At 47.2% G+C, this 17,689-nt stretch overlaps 1 protein-coding gene across 2 annotated transcripts; it reads right to left on the reverse strand.

The window, feature by feature from the left end:
- Positions 1–231: 231 nt before the first annotated feature.
- On the reverse strand, positions 232–12,147 carry LOC135557232 (uncharacterized). 2 transcript variants are annotated; one of them, XM_064990435.1, is made up of 5 exons: positions 11,985–12,147; positions 11,389–11,718; positions 3,531–3,587; positions 779–907; positions 232–453 (listed from the first exon to the last, which is right to left on the reverse strand). In XM_064990435.1, the coding sequence occupies exons 1-5, from the start codon at positions 12,043–12,045 to the stop codon at positions 413–415; spliced, it is 618 nt and encodes a 205-aa protein (XP_064846507.1). In that variant the 5' UTR covers positions 12,046–12,147; the 3' UTR covers positions 232–412. The 2 variants fall into 2 exon arrangements, with proteins under 2 accessions (XP_064846507.1, XP_064846508.1); XM_064990436.1 differs by lacking the exon at positions 3,531–3,587.
- Between the last annotated feature and the right edge of the window lie 5,542 nt (positions 12,148–17,689).

Consider the following 17,689-nt stretch of genomic DNA (forward strand, 5'->3'; position numbering starts at 1 on the left):
TTATTAATTTATTTAAACATTTTCAGAAATGAATTTACATTTCAGAAGAAGCATTGTGCTCATTTAAGTCTGCTTAGGACACTAATTATTAATTAAACAAAACCAAGGAATTTATTTGTGCTGACTTCATTCCCAATGGACAGAAAAAAAATGAACATTATCATAAACATCAACCAAGGATTGCTGATATCTGAATCCCTAATGCATCCCCCCCTCCCCCCCAAAAAGTATTAAAATTATACACAAAATATATAGGAACACAACTATGAATTAATACATCTTCCACACTATGCACTAAAATAGATGATCCGCTTTAAAAACATTTATACTGTCCTCTGTTACTAACTCAATAAAGCTATAGACAGTTTGAAAGTCTTCGTCCAGAACAGGGAGAAGAGTGAGGAACAGGGGGTCATTCCTCCAGGACATGAATCTCAATACCAGAGGCTTCTTCTATACAGAGAACAAAACAACACATCAGACAACATGTCTCACCATTCATTCTATAGCAGATCATAAAGATGAACTAGTTAATAGGGGATTAGATGGACAAGATGACTACGTCAAAGGACTATTCATGACCTGATTCCATTTCAGTTCACACGTCTGAAGATCAGAATATAGGAATGTAATGTGTTGTTTGCTCCATGTGTTCTATGGATTGATGGAACCATTCATAATGTTTAGGTCTATACAGTCCTTTCAGATCTGTGAACTCTGATGTTGTGGGAGGAGTTAGGAACCTAAATGGAACTGGACCAATGCCTTTGACTCTCACCTGCTTGTGGGGGCAGAGCCTTGGGTGGGCGGATCCTCCTTGTGTGAATAGTGACTATGGCAGCCATGATGGTCAGTGTCACAAAGAGCATGATGTGACTGATGGGCAACTTAACAGCATTACTGGTACCTGGACAATGAGACAGACAGTGATTAAACACAGTCAATCATTTAGATTGATTTAAATGAAAGTAAAGTTTGTATCACACACTGGTCAATAGAGGATACTGAGGACCAATATCCATCAGCCAAACAACTCCACCTCTGTCTGAACACCAACAATCTAGCTGAGTGTTTTAATTTGTGTGTAATGGATTGGGATTGTTCACACTATCCACTAAATAATTGAAAGGTTATATAACACCTTAAACCTGGAGTATCGGTATTTGGCTTCACAGAGAAGCAGAAATTCACACAGGAAGAGAGATGTGTGAACGGCACAACAACCATGTTATAAAATGTCAAATCAAAGTTTATTCGTCACGTGTGCCGAATACAACAGGTGTAGACCTTACAGTGAAATGCAAACTTACAAGCTCTAACCAATAGTGCAAGAAAGGTTTTAGGTGAACAATAGGTAAGTAAAGAAATAAACAACAGTAAAAAGACAGGCTATATACAGTAGCGAGGCTATAAAAGTAGCGAGGCTACATACAGACACCGGTTAGTCAGGCTGGTTGAGGTAGTATGTGCATGTAAATATGGTTAAAGTGACTGCATGTATGATGAACAGAGAGTAGCAGCAGCATAAAAGAGGGGTTGGGGGTGGTGGCGGGACACAATGCAGATAGCCCGGTTAGCCAATGTGCGGGAGCACCGGTTGGTCGGCCCAATTGAGGTAGTATGTACATGAATGTATTGTTAAAGTGACTATGCAGGTTGCTTTTGTGTTCTTGGGCACAGGGAATATGGTGGTCTGCTTGAAACATGTTGGTATTACAGACTCAATCAGGGACATGTTGAAAATGTCAGTGAAGACACCTGCAGTTGGTCAGCACATGCCCGGAGCACACGTCCTGGTAATCCGTCTAGCCCCACAGCCTTAAGAATGTTGACCTGTTTAAAGGTCTTACTCACATCGCCTATGGAGAGCGTGATAACACAGTCGTCCGGAACAGCTGATGCTCTCATGCATGCCTCAATGTTGTTTGTCTCGAAGCGAGCATAGAAGTGATTTAGCTCGTCTGGTAGGCTTGTGTCACTCGGCAGCTCGCAGCTGTGCTTCCCTTTGTAGTCTGTAATAGTTTGCAAGCCCTGCCACATCCGACGAGCATCGGAGCCGGTGAGGTACGATTCAATCTTAGCCCTGTATTGATGCTTTGCCTGTTTGATGGTTGTTCGGAGGGCATAGCGGGATTTCTTATAAGCGTCCGGGTCAGAGTCCCGTTCCTTGACAGCGGCAGCTCTACCCTTTAGCTCAGTGCGAATGTTGCCTGTAATCCATGGCTTCTGGTTGGGGGATGTACGTACAGTCACTGTGGGTACGACGTCCTCGATGCACTTATTGATAAAGCCCGTGACTGATGTGTTGTACCCCTCAATGCCATCGGAAGAAACCCGGAACATGTTCCAGTCTGATAGCAAAACAGTCCTGTAGTTTAGCATCTGCTTCATCTGACCACTTTTTTTATAGACCGAGTCACTGGTGCTTCCTGCTTTCATTTTTGCTTGTAAGCAGGAACAGGAGGATAAGAGTTATGATCAAATTTACCATATGGAGGGCAAGGGAGAGCTTTGTATGCATCTCTGTGTGTGGAGTAAAGGTAATCTAGATTTTTTCTCCACTCTGGTTGCACATTTAACATGTTGATAGAAATTTGGTTGAACTGATTTAAGTTTCTCTGCATTGAAGTCTCCGGCAACTAGGAGCGCCGCCTCTGGGTGAGTGGTTTCCTGTTTGCTTATTAACTTATTCAGCTGACTGAGTGCGGTCTTAAAAAGCCACGAAAAGTATAGCTGAAAACTCTCTAGACAAGTAGTGTGGTATGCAATTTATCACAATATACTCTACTTCAGGCGAGCAAAATCTAGAGACTTCCTTAGATTTCGTGCACCAGCTGTTGTTTACAAATATGCACAGACCACCCCATTCTTCGTGTTGTTCTATCCTGCCGGTGCAGTGTGTATCCCGCTAGCTGAATATCCATGTCGTCATTCAGCCACGATTCCGTGAAACATAGGATATTACAGTTTTTGATGTCCCGTTGGTAGGATATTCGTGATCGTACCTTGTCTAATTTATTGTGCAATGACTGCACGTTGGCAAGTAGTATTCACGGTAACGACAGCTTTCCCAGCCGCTTTCTCCGGGTCCTGACCAGGCATCCGGCTCTTTGTTCTCTGTACCTGCGTCCCTTCCTCTTGCAAATAACTGGGATGTCGGCCCTGTGGGGTGTTTGGAGAATGTCTTGTGCGTCGTCTTTGTTGTAGAAAAAAATCTTTGTCTAATCCGAGGTGAGTGATCGCTGTCCTGATATCCAAAAGCTCTTTTTTTGCCGTAAGTTACGGTTGCAGAAACATTATGTACAAAATAAGTTACAAATAACGCAAATATCCCCCACATAATAGCACAATTGGTTGGGTGCCCATAAAACTGCTGCCATTTCTTCCGGCGCCATTTTAAATGAAAGTTTCATGTACAAATACATGCTTTGTGTATTGACCAATGTAGTACATCTGACTTTGGCCCCATGTTGTACTACTCATACTATCTACAATATAACTTAGAATGGAAAAAGTATTAAATACAATACCAGCAGAAGATGGGGAGGTGGCTGAAAAGGCTGGTCTTGCAGTAGAGGCTGTACTTCCTGGATAGTAGTGTAGTGGACAGACATATTTGTATAGTGTATATACAGTATATTATATACACATCACATGTAACTTGTAATTAGACTATGAAATTAGCGAGAGAGTCTCACCACAGCAGTTCGGGAACAAAAAAGAGAAAGAACAGTGAATCTTAGACCTTTTTATAAGCATCTGAGTTGTTTGGATTCAAAATCTGTGTTGGTGACCGATGTCATTAATGTAAAGTTAACCTCCAATCAGATATCAGACCTACAGGACGTAACTTCTGCTCCTCAGAGGTGAGACATTGTGGGTTGCTGAGATCAACACAGAGAATGCTGAATTCCTAAGACAACACAGAATGATTTCTTGCATTCAAGGGTCACTTTGGGGACTGGGTTGCCCTACAGCAGTGGAAAACAAACAAGGTGACCACTTGTCAATGGTGAACAAGGGTGACATCAAATCAAATTTTATTGGTCACATACACCTGGTTAGCAGATGTTAACACGAGTGTAGCGAAATGCTTATGCTTCTAGTTCTGACCATGCAGTAATATCTAAGAAGTAATATAACAATTTCACAACTACCTTACACACACAAGTGTAAAGGAATGAATAAGAATATGTACATATAAATATATGGATGAGCGATAGGCAAGATGCAGTAGATGGTATAGAGTACAGTAAATACATATGAGATGAGTAATGTAGGGTATGCAAACATTATTTAAAGTGGCTAGTGATACATTAATTACATACTATTTTTAATTATTAAAGTGGCTAGAGATTTGAGTCAGTATGTTGGCAGCAGCCACTCAATGTTAGTGATGGCTGTTTAACAGTCTGATGGTCTTGAGATAGAAGCTGTTTTTCAGTCTCTCTGTCACGAATTCTGCCGAAGTGGTTGCCTCTCCTTGTTCGGGCGATGCTCGGCGTTCGACGTCACCGGTCTTCTAGCCATCAGTCTTCTCACACACCTGTTTTCAATCCCATTCATTACCTGTTGTGTATTTAACCCTCTGTTTCCCCTCATGTCTTTGTCAGAGATTGTTTATCGTCAGGGTAGTGTTTTTTGTATAGGTGCGCGACGGGTCTTCGTACCCATATTTGTTTATATTAATTTTTCTATTTAGTGTTATGGAGCATGTTACTTGGACATTATTAAAATACTCCATTTTGCACACCGTTTGACTCTCCTGCGCCTGACTTCCCTGCCACTTATACACATAACTCAAATCAAAATCAAATTTTATTTGTCACATACACATGGTTAGCAGATGTTAATGCGAGTGTAGCGAAATGCTTGTGCTTCCAGTTTCGACAATGCAGTAATAACCAACAAGTAATCTAACTAACAATTCCAAAACTAATTTCTTATACACAGTGTAAGGGGATAAAGAATATGTACATAAAGATATGGATGAGTGATGGTGCAGAGCAGCATAGGCAAGATACAGTAGATGGTATCGAGTACAGTATATACATATGAGATGAGTATGTAAACAAAGTGGCATAGTTAAAGTGGCTAGTGATACATGTATTACATAAGGATGCAGTAGATGATAGAGTACAGTATATATGTATACATATGAGATGAATAATGTAGGGTATGCAAACATTATATTAGGTAGCATTGTTTAAAGTGGCTAGTGATATATTTTACATCCTTTCCCATCAATTCCCATTATTGAAGTGGCTGGAGTTGAGTCAGTGTGTTGGCAGCAGCCACTCAATGTTAGTGGTTGCTGTTTAACAGTCTGATGGCCTTGAGATAGAAGCTGTTTTTCAGTCTCTCGGTCCCAGCTTTGATGCACCTGTACTGACCTCGCCTTCTGGATGATAGCGGGGTGAACAGGCAGTGGCTCGGGTGGGTGTTGTCCTTGATGATCTTTGTGGCCTTCCTGTAACATCGGATGGTGTAGGTGTCCTGGAGGTCAGGTAGTTTGCCCCCGGTGATACGATGTGCAGACCTCACTACCCTCTGGAGAGCCTTACGGTTGTGGGCGGAGCAGTTGCCGTACCAGGCGGTGATACAGCCCGCCAGGATGCTCTCGATTGTGCATCTGTAGAAGTTTGTGAGTGCTTTTGGTGACAAGCTGAATTTCTTTAGCCTCCAGAGGTTGAAGAGGCGCTGCTGCGCCTTCTTCACGATGCTGTCTGTGTGAGTGGACCAATTCAGTTTGTCTGTGATGTGTATGCCGAGGAACTTAAAACTTACTACCCTCTCCACTACTGTTCCATCGATGTGGATAGGGGGGTGTTCCCTCTGCTGTTTCCTGAAGTCCACAATCATCTCCTTAGTTTTGTTGACGTTGAGTGTGAGGTTATTGTCCTGACACCACACTCCGAGGGCCCTCAGCTCCTCCGTGTAGGCCGTCTCGTCGTTGTTCGTAATCAAGCCTAACACTGTTGTGTCGTCCGCAAACTTGATGATTGAGTTGGAGGCGTGCGTTGCTGCGCAGTCGTGGGTGAACAGGGAGTACAGGAGAGGGCTCAGAACGCACCCTTGTGGGACCCCAGTGTTGAGGATCAGCGGGGTGATGTTGTTGCCTACCCTCACCACCTGGGGGCGGCCCGTCAGGAAGTCCAGTACCCAGTTGCACAGGGCGGGGATAAGACCCAGGGTCTCGAGCTTGATGACGAGCTTGGAGGGTACTATGGTGTTAAATGCCGAGCTGTAGTCGATGAACAGCATTCTCACATAGGTATTCCTCTTGTCCAGATGGGTTAGGGCAGTGTGCAGTGTGGTTGAGATTGCGTCGTCTGTGGACCTATTTGGGCGGTAAGCAAATTGGAGTGGGTCTAGGGTGTCAGGTAGGGTGGAGGTGATATGGTCCTTGACTAGTCTCTCAAAGCACTTCATGATGATGGAAGTGAGTGCTACGGGGTGGAGGTCGTTTAGCTCAGTTACCTTAGCTTTCTTGGGAACAGGAACAATGGTGGACCTCTTGAAGCATGTGGGAACAGCAGACTGGTATAGGGATTGATTGAATATGTCCGTAAACCCACCAGCCAGCTGGTCTGCGCATGCTCTGTGGGCGCAGCTGGGGATGCCGTCTGGGCCTGCAGCCTTGCGAGGGTTAACACGTTTAAATGATTTACTCACCTCGGCTGCAGTGAAGGAGAGACTGCATGTTTCCGTTGCAGGCCGTGTCAGTGGCACTGTATTTTCCTCAAAGCGGGCAAAAAAGTTATTTAGTCTGCCTGGGAGCAAGACATCCTGGTCCGTGACTGAGCTGGATTTATTCTTATAGTCCATGATTGACTGTAGACCCTGCCACATACCTCTTGTGTCTGAGCCGTTGAATTGAGATTCTACTTTGTCTCTATACTGACGCTTAGCTTGTTTGATAGCCTTACGGAGGGAATAGCTGCACTGTTTGTATTCAGTCATATTACCAGTCACCTTGCCCTGATTAAAAGCAGAGGTTCGCGCTTTCAGTTTCACGCGAATGCTGCCATCAAACCACGGTTTCTGGTTAGGGAATGTTTTAATCGTTGCTATGGGAATGACATCTTCAACGCACGTTCTAATGAACTCGCACACCGAATCAGCGTATTCGTCAATGTTGTTGCCTGACGCAATACGAAACATGTCCCAGTCCACGTGATGGAAGCAGTCTTGGAGTGTGGAATCAGCTTGGTCGGACCAGCGTTGGACAGACCTCAGCGTGGGAGCTTCTTGTTTCAGTTTCTGTCTGTAGGCAGGGATCAGCAAAATGGAGTCGTGGTCAGCTTTTCCGAAAGGGGGGCGGGGCAGAGCCTTATATGCGTTGCAGAAGTTAGAATAACAGTGATCCAAGGTTTTGCCAGCCATGGTGGCGCAATCGATATGCTGATACATTTTAGGGAGTCTTGTTTTCAGATTAGCCTTGTTAAAATCCCCAGCTACAATGAATGCAGCCTCAGGATGTATGGATTCCAGTTTGCAAAGAGTCAAATAAAGTTCGTTCAGAGCCATCGATGTGTCTGCTTGGGGGGGAATATATACGGCTGTGATTATAATCGAAGAGAATTCTCTTGGTAGATAATGCGGTCTGCATTTGATTGTGAGGAATTCTAAATCAGGTGAACAGAAGGATTTGAGTTCCTGTATGTTTCTGTGATCACACCACGTCTCGTTAGCCATAAGGCATACGCCCCTGCCCCTCTTCTTACCAGAAAGGTGTTTGTTTCTGTCGGCGCGATGCGTGGAGAAACCCGCTGGCTGCACCGCCACTGAGAGCGTCTCTCCAGTGAGCCATGTTTCCGTGAAGCAAAGAACGTTACAGTCTCTGATGTCCCTCTGGAATGCTACCCTTGCTCTGATTTCATCAACCTTGTTGTCAAGAGACTGGACATTGGCGAGAAGAATGTTAGGAAGTGGGGCACGATGTGCCCGTCTACGTAGCCTGACCAGAAGACCGCCTTGTTTCCCTCTTTTACGAAGTCGTTTTTTTGGGTCGCCGGCTGGGATCCATTCCGTTGTCCTGGTTGAAAGGCAGAACACAGGATCCGCTTTGCGAAAGTCATATTCTTGGTCGTACTGATGGTGAGTTGACGCTGATCTTATATTCAGTAGTTCTTCTCGACTGTATGTAATGAAACCTAAGATGACCTGGGGTACTAATGTAAGAAATAACAACAAAAAAACTGCATAGTTTCCTAGGAACGCGAAGCGAGGCGGCCATCTCTGTCGGCGCCGGACACTATGTCGGCGCCGGACACTATGTCTGACACTCTCGGTCCCAGCTTTAATGCACCTGTACTGACCTCGCCTTCTGAATGAAAGCGGGGTGAACAGGCAGCGGCTCGGGTGGTTGTTTTTCTTGATGATCTTTTTGCCTTCCTTTGACATTGGTTGATTTAGGTGTCTTGGAGGGCAGGTAGTTTGCCTACAGTGATGCGTTGTGCAGACCTCACTAACCTCTGGAGAGCCCTGCGGCTGTGGGTAAGAGCTGTTACCATACCAGGCGGTGATACAACCCGACAGGATGCTCTTGATTTTGCATCTGTAAAGGTTTGAGTGTTTTTGGTGACAAGCCAAATTTCTTCAGCCTCCTGAGGTTGAGGCGCTGTTGCGCTTTCTTCACCATGCTGTCTGTGTGGGTGGACCATTTCATTTTGTGTACGCCGAGGAACTTAAAACATTCCACCTTCTCCACTACTGTCTCGTCAATGTGGATGGGGGGGTGCTCCCTCATGAAGTCCACGATCATCTCCTTTGTTTAGTTGAGCGTGAGGTTGTTTTCCTGACACCACACTCCGAGAGCCCTCTCCTCCTCCCTGTAGGCTGTCTCGTCATTGTTGGTAATCAAGCCTACCACTGTAATATTGTCTGCAAACTTGATGATTGATTTGGAGTCTTGCATGGCCACGCAGTCATGGGGGAACAGGGAGTACAGGAGAGGGCCGACGATGCACCCTTGTGGGGCCCCAGTGTTGAGGATCAGCGGGGTGGAGACGTTGTTTCCTAACCTCCCCAACTGGGGGCGGCCCGTCAGAAAGTACAGGACCCAGTTGCACAGGGCGGGGTCAAGACCCAGGGTCTCGAGCTTAATGACGAGTTTGGCAGGTACTATTGTGTTAAATCCTGAGCTGTAGCCGATAAACAGCATTCTCACATAGGTATTCCTCTTGGGCAGTGTGCAGTGTGATTGCGTCGTCTGTGAACCTATTGGGGCGGTAAGCAAATTGGAGTGGGTCTAGGTTCTCAGGTAGGGTGGAGGTGATATGGTCCTTGACTAGTCTCTCAAAGCACTTCATGAAGACGGAAGTGAGTGCTACGGGGTGATAGTCGTTTAGCTCAGTAGCCTTAGCTTTCTTGGGAACAGGAAAAATGCCCTCTTGAAGCATGTGGGAACAGCAGACTGGGACAGGGATTGATTGAATATGTCCGTAAACACACCAGCCAGCTGGTCTGCGTATGCTCTGAGGACGCGGCTAGGGATGCCGTCTGGGCCGGCAGCATTGCGAGGGTTAACACGTTTAAATGTTTTACTCACGTTGGCTGCGTGAGGATTGTCCGCAGGTTTTGGTAGCGAGCCGTGTCGGTGGCACTGTATTGTCCTCAAAGCGAGCAAAGAAGTTGTTTAGTTTGTCTGGGAGCAAGACATCGGGGTCCACGACAGGGCTGGTTTTCTTTTTGTAGTCCGTGATTGACTGTAGACCCTGCCACAATCCTCTCGTGTCTGAGTCGTTGAATTGCGACTCTGCTTTGTCTCTATACTGACTCTTAGCTTGTTTGATTGTTTCCTGTCGCCTTGCCCTGATTAAAAGCAGTGGTTTGAGATTTCAGTTTTGCACGAATGCTGCCATAAATCCACGGTTTCTGTTTTGGGACGGTTTTAATAGCCGCTGTTGGTACAACATCACCGATGCACTTGCTAATAATCTCACTCACCGAATCAGCGTATACATCAATGTTGTTGTTAGACGCTCTCCGGAACATATCCCAGTCCACGTGATCGAAGCATTCTTGAAGCGTGGAATCTTATTGGTCGGACCAGCATTGAACAGACCTGTGCACGGGCGTTTCCTGTTTTAGTTTCTGTCTATAGGCTGGGAGCAACAAAATTAACTGTGATTATAATCAAAGAGAATTCTCTTGGTAGTTAATGCGGTCAGCATTTGATTGTAAGGAATTCTAGGTCAGGTGAACAAAAGGACTTAGGTTCCTGTATGTTGTTATGATCACACCACGACTCGTTAATCATAAGTCATACACCCCCGCCATTCTTCTTACCAGAGAGATGTTTGTTTCTGTCGGCGTGATGCATGAAGAAACCAGGCGGCTGTACCGACTCTGATAACGTATCGCGAGTGGGCCATGTTTCCTGGAAACAGAGAATGTTGCAATCTGTGATATCTCTCTGGAAGGCAACCCTTGCTCGGATTTCGTCTACCTTGTTGTCAGGAGACTGGACGTTGGCGTGTAGTATACTCGGGAGCGGTGGGCGTTGTGTCCGTTTTACGGAGCCTGGTCGTAATATTGGTATGTTGACGTTGCTCTTATATCCAATAGTTCCTCCAGGTTGTATGTAATGAGATTGAGATGGCCGCCTCGCGTCGCGTTCTTAGGAAACATCACAGTACAGAATGGATCCACATCTACTGACTCTGTGTTGGCTGTAGAGTTTTCTCTACGCAATCTGTTAAATCTTTCTCTACTCCAATCTCTAGAGCACTAGACATGAAGTTCTTCCTATGAACATGTTTGGGCTTGTTTTTAAATGACCAGTCTAACACTAAATTGGTGGTTGTCTTGACAGTTTTTTTAGAGAAGTTACATCAGAACTGTCTGAAAAACATCAAATGTATCTTTCTCGACCCAGTCTCAAACCCTGACACAGCATGGGACAACACAATACCCAGTTCTATGTATCCAGAGGACAGATTAAACATCTTACTATATCTGCACACATCATACAGATGGGAGTATTTTACCTGGGAGAGTAGAGATGACATCATCACTATCAGTGGTCTTTTCAGCCATATCTAATTCAGTAGGAGATGACCATCCTCTTTTAGTTCATTTAAAGAACCCATCATCATCACCATCATCATCATCAGACACAGCAGTAGATTTCAAATCAAATTCATCATATATCACTAATCACTAATACCAGGAAAATGAATCAGGTTTGATATTCAACTTTAAAATCATCAGATCTTCTTATTCAGATTATAGGAGCATTTGCATAGGCTTCAGATCTATCACTGGTGTGGTAGAGGAGACTGAGAAAGAGAAAAGGGTATCCAGTACTTGTTGGCATCTGATTATTAACACCACACTTATACACAGTAACATTTCAACTCTGATTTAAACAGTAATACTCACTAGTTAGAACAGACAGATGAACAGGAGCATCACCTCCATGTTGTGGTCCTGTCTCTGTAAGGAACTGTCGACAGATGTAGAGTCCAACATCCTCAGCTCTGACATCACTAACATGTAGAGAACAGTAGGACCCTAAACTCAGTCTCTCTGCTCTCTCTGTCTGGTCAACTTTGATCTCCCCCAATGTGACCTCTTGAATAGTACGAGTAGATAGAGCTCTGTTATAGATCCATGTAGTTGAGGAACAGTTTGGATAAACCACATTGTTACACGGCAGACTGACATCATCTCCCACTCTGGAGAACATAGAGAGAGTTTCTCCACTGACACCTGGAAGGAGCATGACATCAGATAATTATTAACTGGTAATACAGATGACATTATATTTCATAGGTTTTCTTATTGATATTATTCAGTGTGAATAATAGTGTAATATACTGTCTATTATACAATAGTGAAGATAAGAGTAAACAGATACACAACAGAAATATCAGCATAATATTAGTAAAATGTAAACTGAACTAGTTTGGCCGTGTGAAATAAATGTGTTCTATGATCTCTAATGACATATTCTTACTCTCTCTCCTCTGTCTTACCTGTTAGCAGATACAAAACGGTCACAAGCAATCCCAAAAATGATTGAGGAACATCAGCCATGATCTTCTCTCTCTATCTCTCTCTCTCTCTCTCTCTCTCTGTCTCTCTCTGTCTCTCTCTGCCTCTCTGTCTGTGTGTGTGTGTGTGTGTGTGTTTCTCTGTCTCTATCCTCTGTCAGAGTGTCTCAGCACTATGAGTTTCACACTCAGCAGCATCTCTATTCACCACTATAGCATCACTTCCTCAACGTGGTCATGTTTTTTCTCTAGTTTCTGACACAATTGAGTTCAGTTATATGCCCATTCATCAGATGGACACACTCCCTCTCCCAGACCCCCACATGCATGTGTGTTTGAGCACACACACACCTCACTCCCCTTCTTGGCCTCCATGGCAACCCCCACAGGAACCTTTCCCCAAAATAATCTATCCCCCAAGGGAACCACACCTGTTGGCATTCTCACAAACAATCACACCATTGTTTAAATAATATATAGAACTTTTCTCGCAGCTCTGGTATATAAAGCTTTTTTGAGGACTTGCTCACGATTCATCTGTGGCAGCACAATGACCAAATGATATACTGTATGTGAGGCTCTTGATCATATCTTTGAACATGACACTGGTGAGGAGGAGAGTCCTTGTTCAACTTTGACACAAAGTGGTCTGTGATGAATAGCACAATATGTTTCATCTGAGTATTTGTTCAAGTCAAAATAATCCATACGTTGTGCTTTTTTTTACTCAAAAACTAGTTGTATGAGCTGAGGTCAATGAGGCCTACAGGCCATAAATAGCAAATAAAAGTCAAAAACTTGTAATATTCACAAGAACTTAAGTTGATAAAAAGATCCAACACAATGTTAGGTGATGTCATGCCCTGGTCGAAATATATTATGTTTATCTTCATTTATTTGGTCAGGCCAGGGTGTGACATGGGTTATTGTGGTGTGTTTTTGTCTTGGGGTTTTGTGGGGTGTCTAGCATAGTCTATGGCTGCCTGAGGCGGTTCTCAATCAGAGTCAGGTGATTATCGTTGTCTCTGATTGGGAACCATATTTAGGTAGCCATATTCTTTGAGTGTTTCGTGGGTGATTGTTCCTGTCTCTGTGTTTGTAGTCACCAGATAGGCTGTGTAGGTTTTCACGTTCCGTCTGTTGTTTTGTATAGTATGTTATTTCATGTATAGTTCATTCTTCATTAAAAACATGAGTAACCACCACGCTGCATTTTGGTCCGTTTCTCCTTCTACAGACGAACGCCGTTACAGAATCACCCACCACAACAGGACCAAGCGGCGTGGTAACAGGCAACACCCGCAGCAGGAGCAGCGTAACAAGTCTTTCTGGACTTGGGAGGAAATCCTCGACGGGAGAGGACCCTGGGCTAAACCAGGGGAGTGTAGCCGCCCCAAGGTGCAGCAGGAGAAGGAATGGACATGGGAGGACGAATTGTTCGGAGAAGGACCCTGGGATCAGCCTGGAGAATATCGTCGCCCCAAAGAAGAACTGGAGGCGGCGAGAGCTGAGAGTCGCTGGTATGAGGAGGCAGCGCGGCGACGCGGATGGAAGCCCGAGAGTCAGACCCAAATATTTATTGGGGGGGGGGCTCAGGGAGAGTGTGGCAGAGTCAGGGTTCAGACGTGAGCCAACTCCCCCTGTTTATCGTGAGGAGCCAAGGAGGAGACCAGAACCAGAGCCGGTGTTGGAGGTGAGTGAAGCAGAGACTGTGAAGGAGTTAATGGGGAAATTGGAGGAGAGAGTAATGATGGAGTTGCTGTGTTGGTGCTTTAAGCATGATATTCGCCAGACGGAGCGTGTCGGGGATTTGATGGCACCTGGGTCAGCGCTCCATACTCATCCTGAGGTGCGTGTCGGCTGGTCGGCTGGTGAAGATGGTGCCAGCCTCACGCACCAGGCCTCCTGTGCACCTCCCTAGCCTTGCACGTCCTGTGCCAGCACTGCTCTCAAGATCTCCAGTACGCCTTCACGGTCTAGCCCATCCTGTGCCACCTCCACACACCAGTCCTCCGGTGGCAGCTCCCTGCACCAGGCTTCCTGTGCGTGTCCTCGGCCCAGTACCACCAGTGCCAGCACCACGCATCAGACCTACAGTGCGCCTCGCCTCTCCAGCGCTGCCGGAGCCTTCCTCCTCTCCTGCGCTGCCGTAGTCTCCCGCCTGTTCAGAGAGCTGGCTTGCCGGGACACTACGCTTAGCCTGGATGAACTGATAGACTTGATCCGGTTAGACCATCTGCTAGCTGCTCGCGGACGTTCTGAAAGGGTCCTGTTAGTTCCACCTCCTGACCCTCCCGCTCCTATCCCGATGGAGCTAGGAGGGGCCGCATCGAGGGAGATCGGAGGAGGAGGCTTCTCTTGTACCAGTTGTGGCCGGAGAAGGTACACTTCAGGTCGGTGCTGGAGGAGTTCCTCTGGGAGTCGAGAGGGCAGGCAGAACACTCCTCGGTTATCCCAGGTGAGTCAGCACCACACTCTCCCAGAGTTTCCTGTTGGTCACATGTTTTTATTAATTTGTTTCCTTAAATTTTTTCCCTCTCTCCAGCATAAGGCACTAGTCGATTCAGGCGCAGCTGGGAACTTTATAGATTGCGGACTCGCTCAGAGTTTGAGGATTCCGTTAGTAAAAGTAGACCCCCTTTTTCCCGTGTACTATTTAGATAGATAGTCGACCATTAGGGTCAGGGCTGGTCAGGGAGGCCACAATTCCTTTGGAGATGATTACGCAGGGGAATCATAAGGAGCAGATTAGTCTGTTCCTTATCGATTCACCTGCGTTTCCGGTGGTGCTGGGGATTCCCTGGCTGGCTATTCACAATCCGACGATTTTGTGGAAACAGGGAACTCTCCTGGGGTGGTCTGATGAGTGTTCAGGCAGGTGTGTAGGAGTTTCCATCGGTGCGACAACGGTGGAGAGTCCAGACCAGGTTTCCACCGTGCGCATTCCCGCTGAGTATGCCGATTTGGCTATCGCTTTCAGTAAAAAGAAAGCGACCCAATTACCAACCCATCGACAGGGTTGTTGCGTGATAAACCTCCAAGTAAACGCTGCACTCCCCAGGAGTCATGTGTATCCTTTATCCCAGGGGGAGACGTTGGCTATGGAGACATATGTCACGGAAGCTCTGGGACAGGTATACATTCGGCCCTCCATGTCACCCGTCTCCTCGAGTTTCTTTTTTGTGAAGAAAAAGGATGGTGGTTTGCGTCCGTGTATTGATTATCAAGGTCTCAATTCCATCACGGTGGGTTTTAGTTACCCGCTACCTCTCATCGCTACGGCAGTGGAATCATTTCACGGAGCGCAGTTCTTCACGAAACTGGATCTCAGGAGTGCGTATAATCTGGTGCGTATTCGGGAGGGAGATGAGTGGAAAACCGCGTTTAGTACCACATCTGGCCGTTATGAGTACCTCGTCATGCCGTACGGGTTAAAGAATGCTCCAGCTATCTTTCAATCCTTCGTTGACGAGATTCTCAGAGACCTGCACGGACAGGGTGTGGTGGTGTATATTGATGATATTTTGATCTACTCCGCTACACGCACCGCGCATGTGTCTCTGGTGCGCAAGGTTCTTGGGCGACTGTTGGAGCATGACCTGTACGTGGAGGCTGAGAAATGTGAGTTTTCCAAACGATCCGTTTCCTTCCTGGGTTATCGCATTTCCAGCTCGGGGGTGGTAATGGAGGGTGACCGCGTAAAGGCCGTGCGTAATTGGCCGACTCTGACCACGGTAAAGGAGGTGCAGCGGTTCTTAGGGTTTGCCAATTACTACCGGAGGTTTATCCGGGGTTTTGGTCAGGTAGCAGCTCCTATTACCTCACTGCTGAAGGGGGAGCCGGTGCGTCTGCAGTGGTCAGCAGAGGCGGACGGAGCTTTCCGTAGGTTGAAGGCGCTGTTCACTGAGGCGCCGGTGTTGGCGCATCCGGACCCTTCTTTGGCGTTCATAGTAGAGGTGGGCGCATCCGAGGCTGGGGTTGGAGCAGTGCTCTCACAGCGCTCGGGTACGCCACCGAAGCTCCGCCCCTGTGCTTTTTTTCCGAAGAAGCTCGGGCCAGCGGTGCGGAATTATGATGTGGGGGACAGGGAGTTGCTGGCTATGGTTAAGGCTCTGAAGGTATGGAGACACTGGCTTGAGGGGGCTAAGCACCCTTTCCTCATCTGGACTGACCACCGTAACCTGGAGTACATCCGATCAGCTAGGAGACTGAATCCTCGTCAGGCAAGGTGGGCCATGTATTTCACCAGATTTCGTTTTACAATCTCGTATCGACCAGGTTCCCTCAACAATAAGGCCGACGCGCTGTCCCGCCTCTATGACACTGAGGACCGGTCCATCGATCCTACTCCCATCATTCCGGCGGCTAAGCTGGTAGCACCGGTAGTATGGGAGGTGGACGCGGACATCGAGCGGACACTAAGGGAGGAACCTGCGCCTCCACAGTGTCCGGAGGGTCGTAGGTACGTGCCGCTCGCTGTTCGTGATCAATTGATTCGATGGGCTGATAGTCTACCCTCGGCGGGTCACCCGGGTATTTTGAGGACAGTGCGAAGTCTTAGGGGGAAGTACTGGTGGCCCACCTTGTTGAGGGATGTTCGATTCTATGTCTCCTCCTGTTCGGTGTGAGCCCAGAGTAAGGCTCCTAGGCACCTGCCATGAGGGAAGTTAAAACCCCTCCCCGTTCCACAACGGCCGTGGACCCATCTATCGGTAGATTTTTTTACCGACCTTCCCCCCTCTCAGGGGAACACTACCATCCTGGTCGTTGTGGATCGGTTCTCTAAGTCCTGCCATCTTATCCCGTTGCCCGGTCTCCCTACGGCCCTGCAGACTGCGGAGGCTCTTTTCAACCATGTCTTCCGGCACTACGGGGTGCCCGAGGATATTGTTTTTGATCGGGGTCCCCAGTTTACCTCCCGTGTGTGGAAGGCATTTATGGAACGTCTGGGGGTCTCGGTCAGCCTGACCTCAGGGTATCACCCGGAGAGTAATGGGCAAGTGGAGAGAGTTAACCAGGAGGTGGGTAGGTTTCTGCGGTCGTATTGCCGGGACCGGCCAGGGGAGTGGGCGAGATACATCCCCTGGGCAGAAATGGCCCAAAACTCACTAAGCCACTCCTCTACTAACATGTCACCATTTGAGTGTGTGTTAGGGTACCAGCCGGTCCTGGCACCATGGCATCAGAGCCAGACTGAGGCTCCTGCGGTGGAGGAGTGGGTGCAGCGCTCTAAGGAGACCTGGAGGGCCGTCCAGGAGTCATTACGCCAGGCAAGTGAACGGCAGAAGAAGAGCGCTGACCGTCACCGCAGTGAGGCCCCCGTGTTTGCACCGGGGGACAGGGTCTGGCTCTCGACCCGAAACCAGCCCCTCCGCTTGCCCTGCCGGAAGCTGGGTCCGCAGTGTGTAGGGCCATTTAAAGTCCTGAGGAGAATAAACGAGGTTTGTTATCGATTATTACTTCCTTCGTATTATCGCATTAACCCCTCGTTTCATGTGTCTCTCCTCAGGCCGGTGGTAGCTGGTCCCATGCAGGAAGGTGAGGTTCTGGAGGTCCCTCCGCCCCTTCTGGACATCGAGGGGTCCCCGGCGTACACGATACGAGCTATTCTGGACTCAAGACGCTGGGTGAGGGGCCTGCAGTACCTCGTTGACTGGGAGGGATACGGTCCGGAGGAGAGGTGCTGG

The sequence above is a fragment of the Oncorhynchus masou genome, chromosome 16, assembly GCF_036934945.1.
Source record: "Oncorhynchus masou masou isolate Uvic2021 chromosome 16, UVic_Omas_1.1, whole genome shotgun sequence".
NCBI lineage: Eukaryota > Metazoa > Chordata > Actinopteri > Salmoniformes > Salmonidae > Oncorhynchus > Oncorhynchus masou.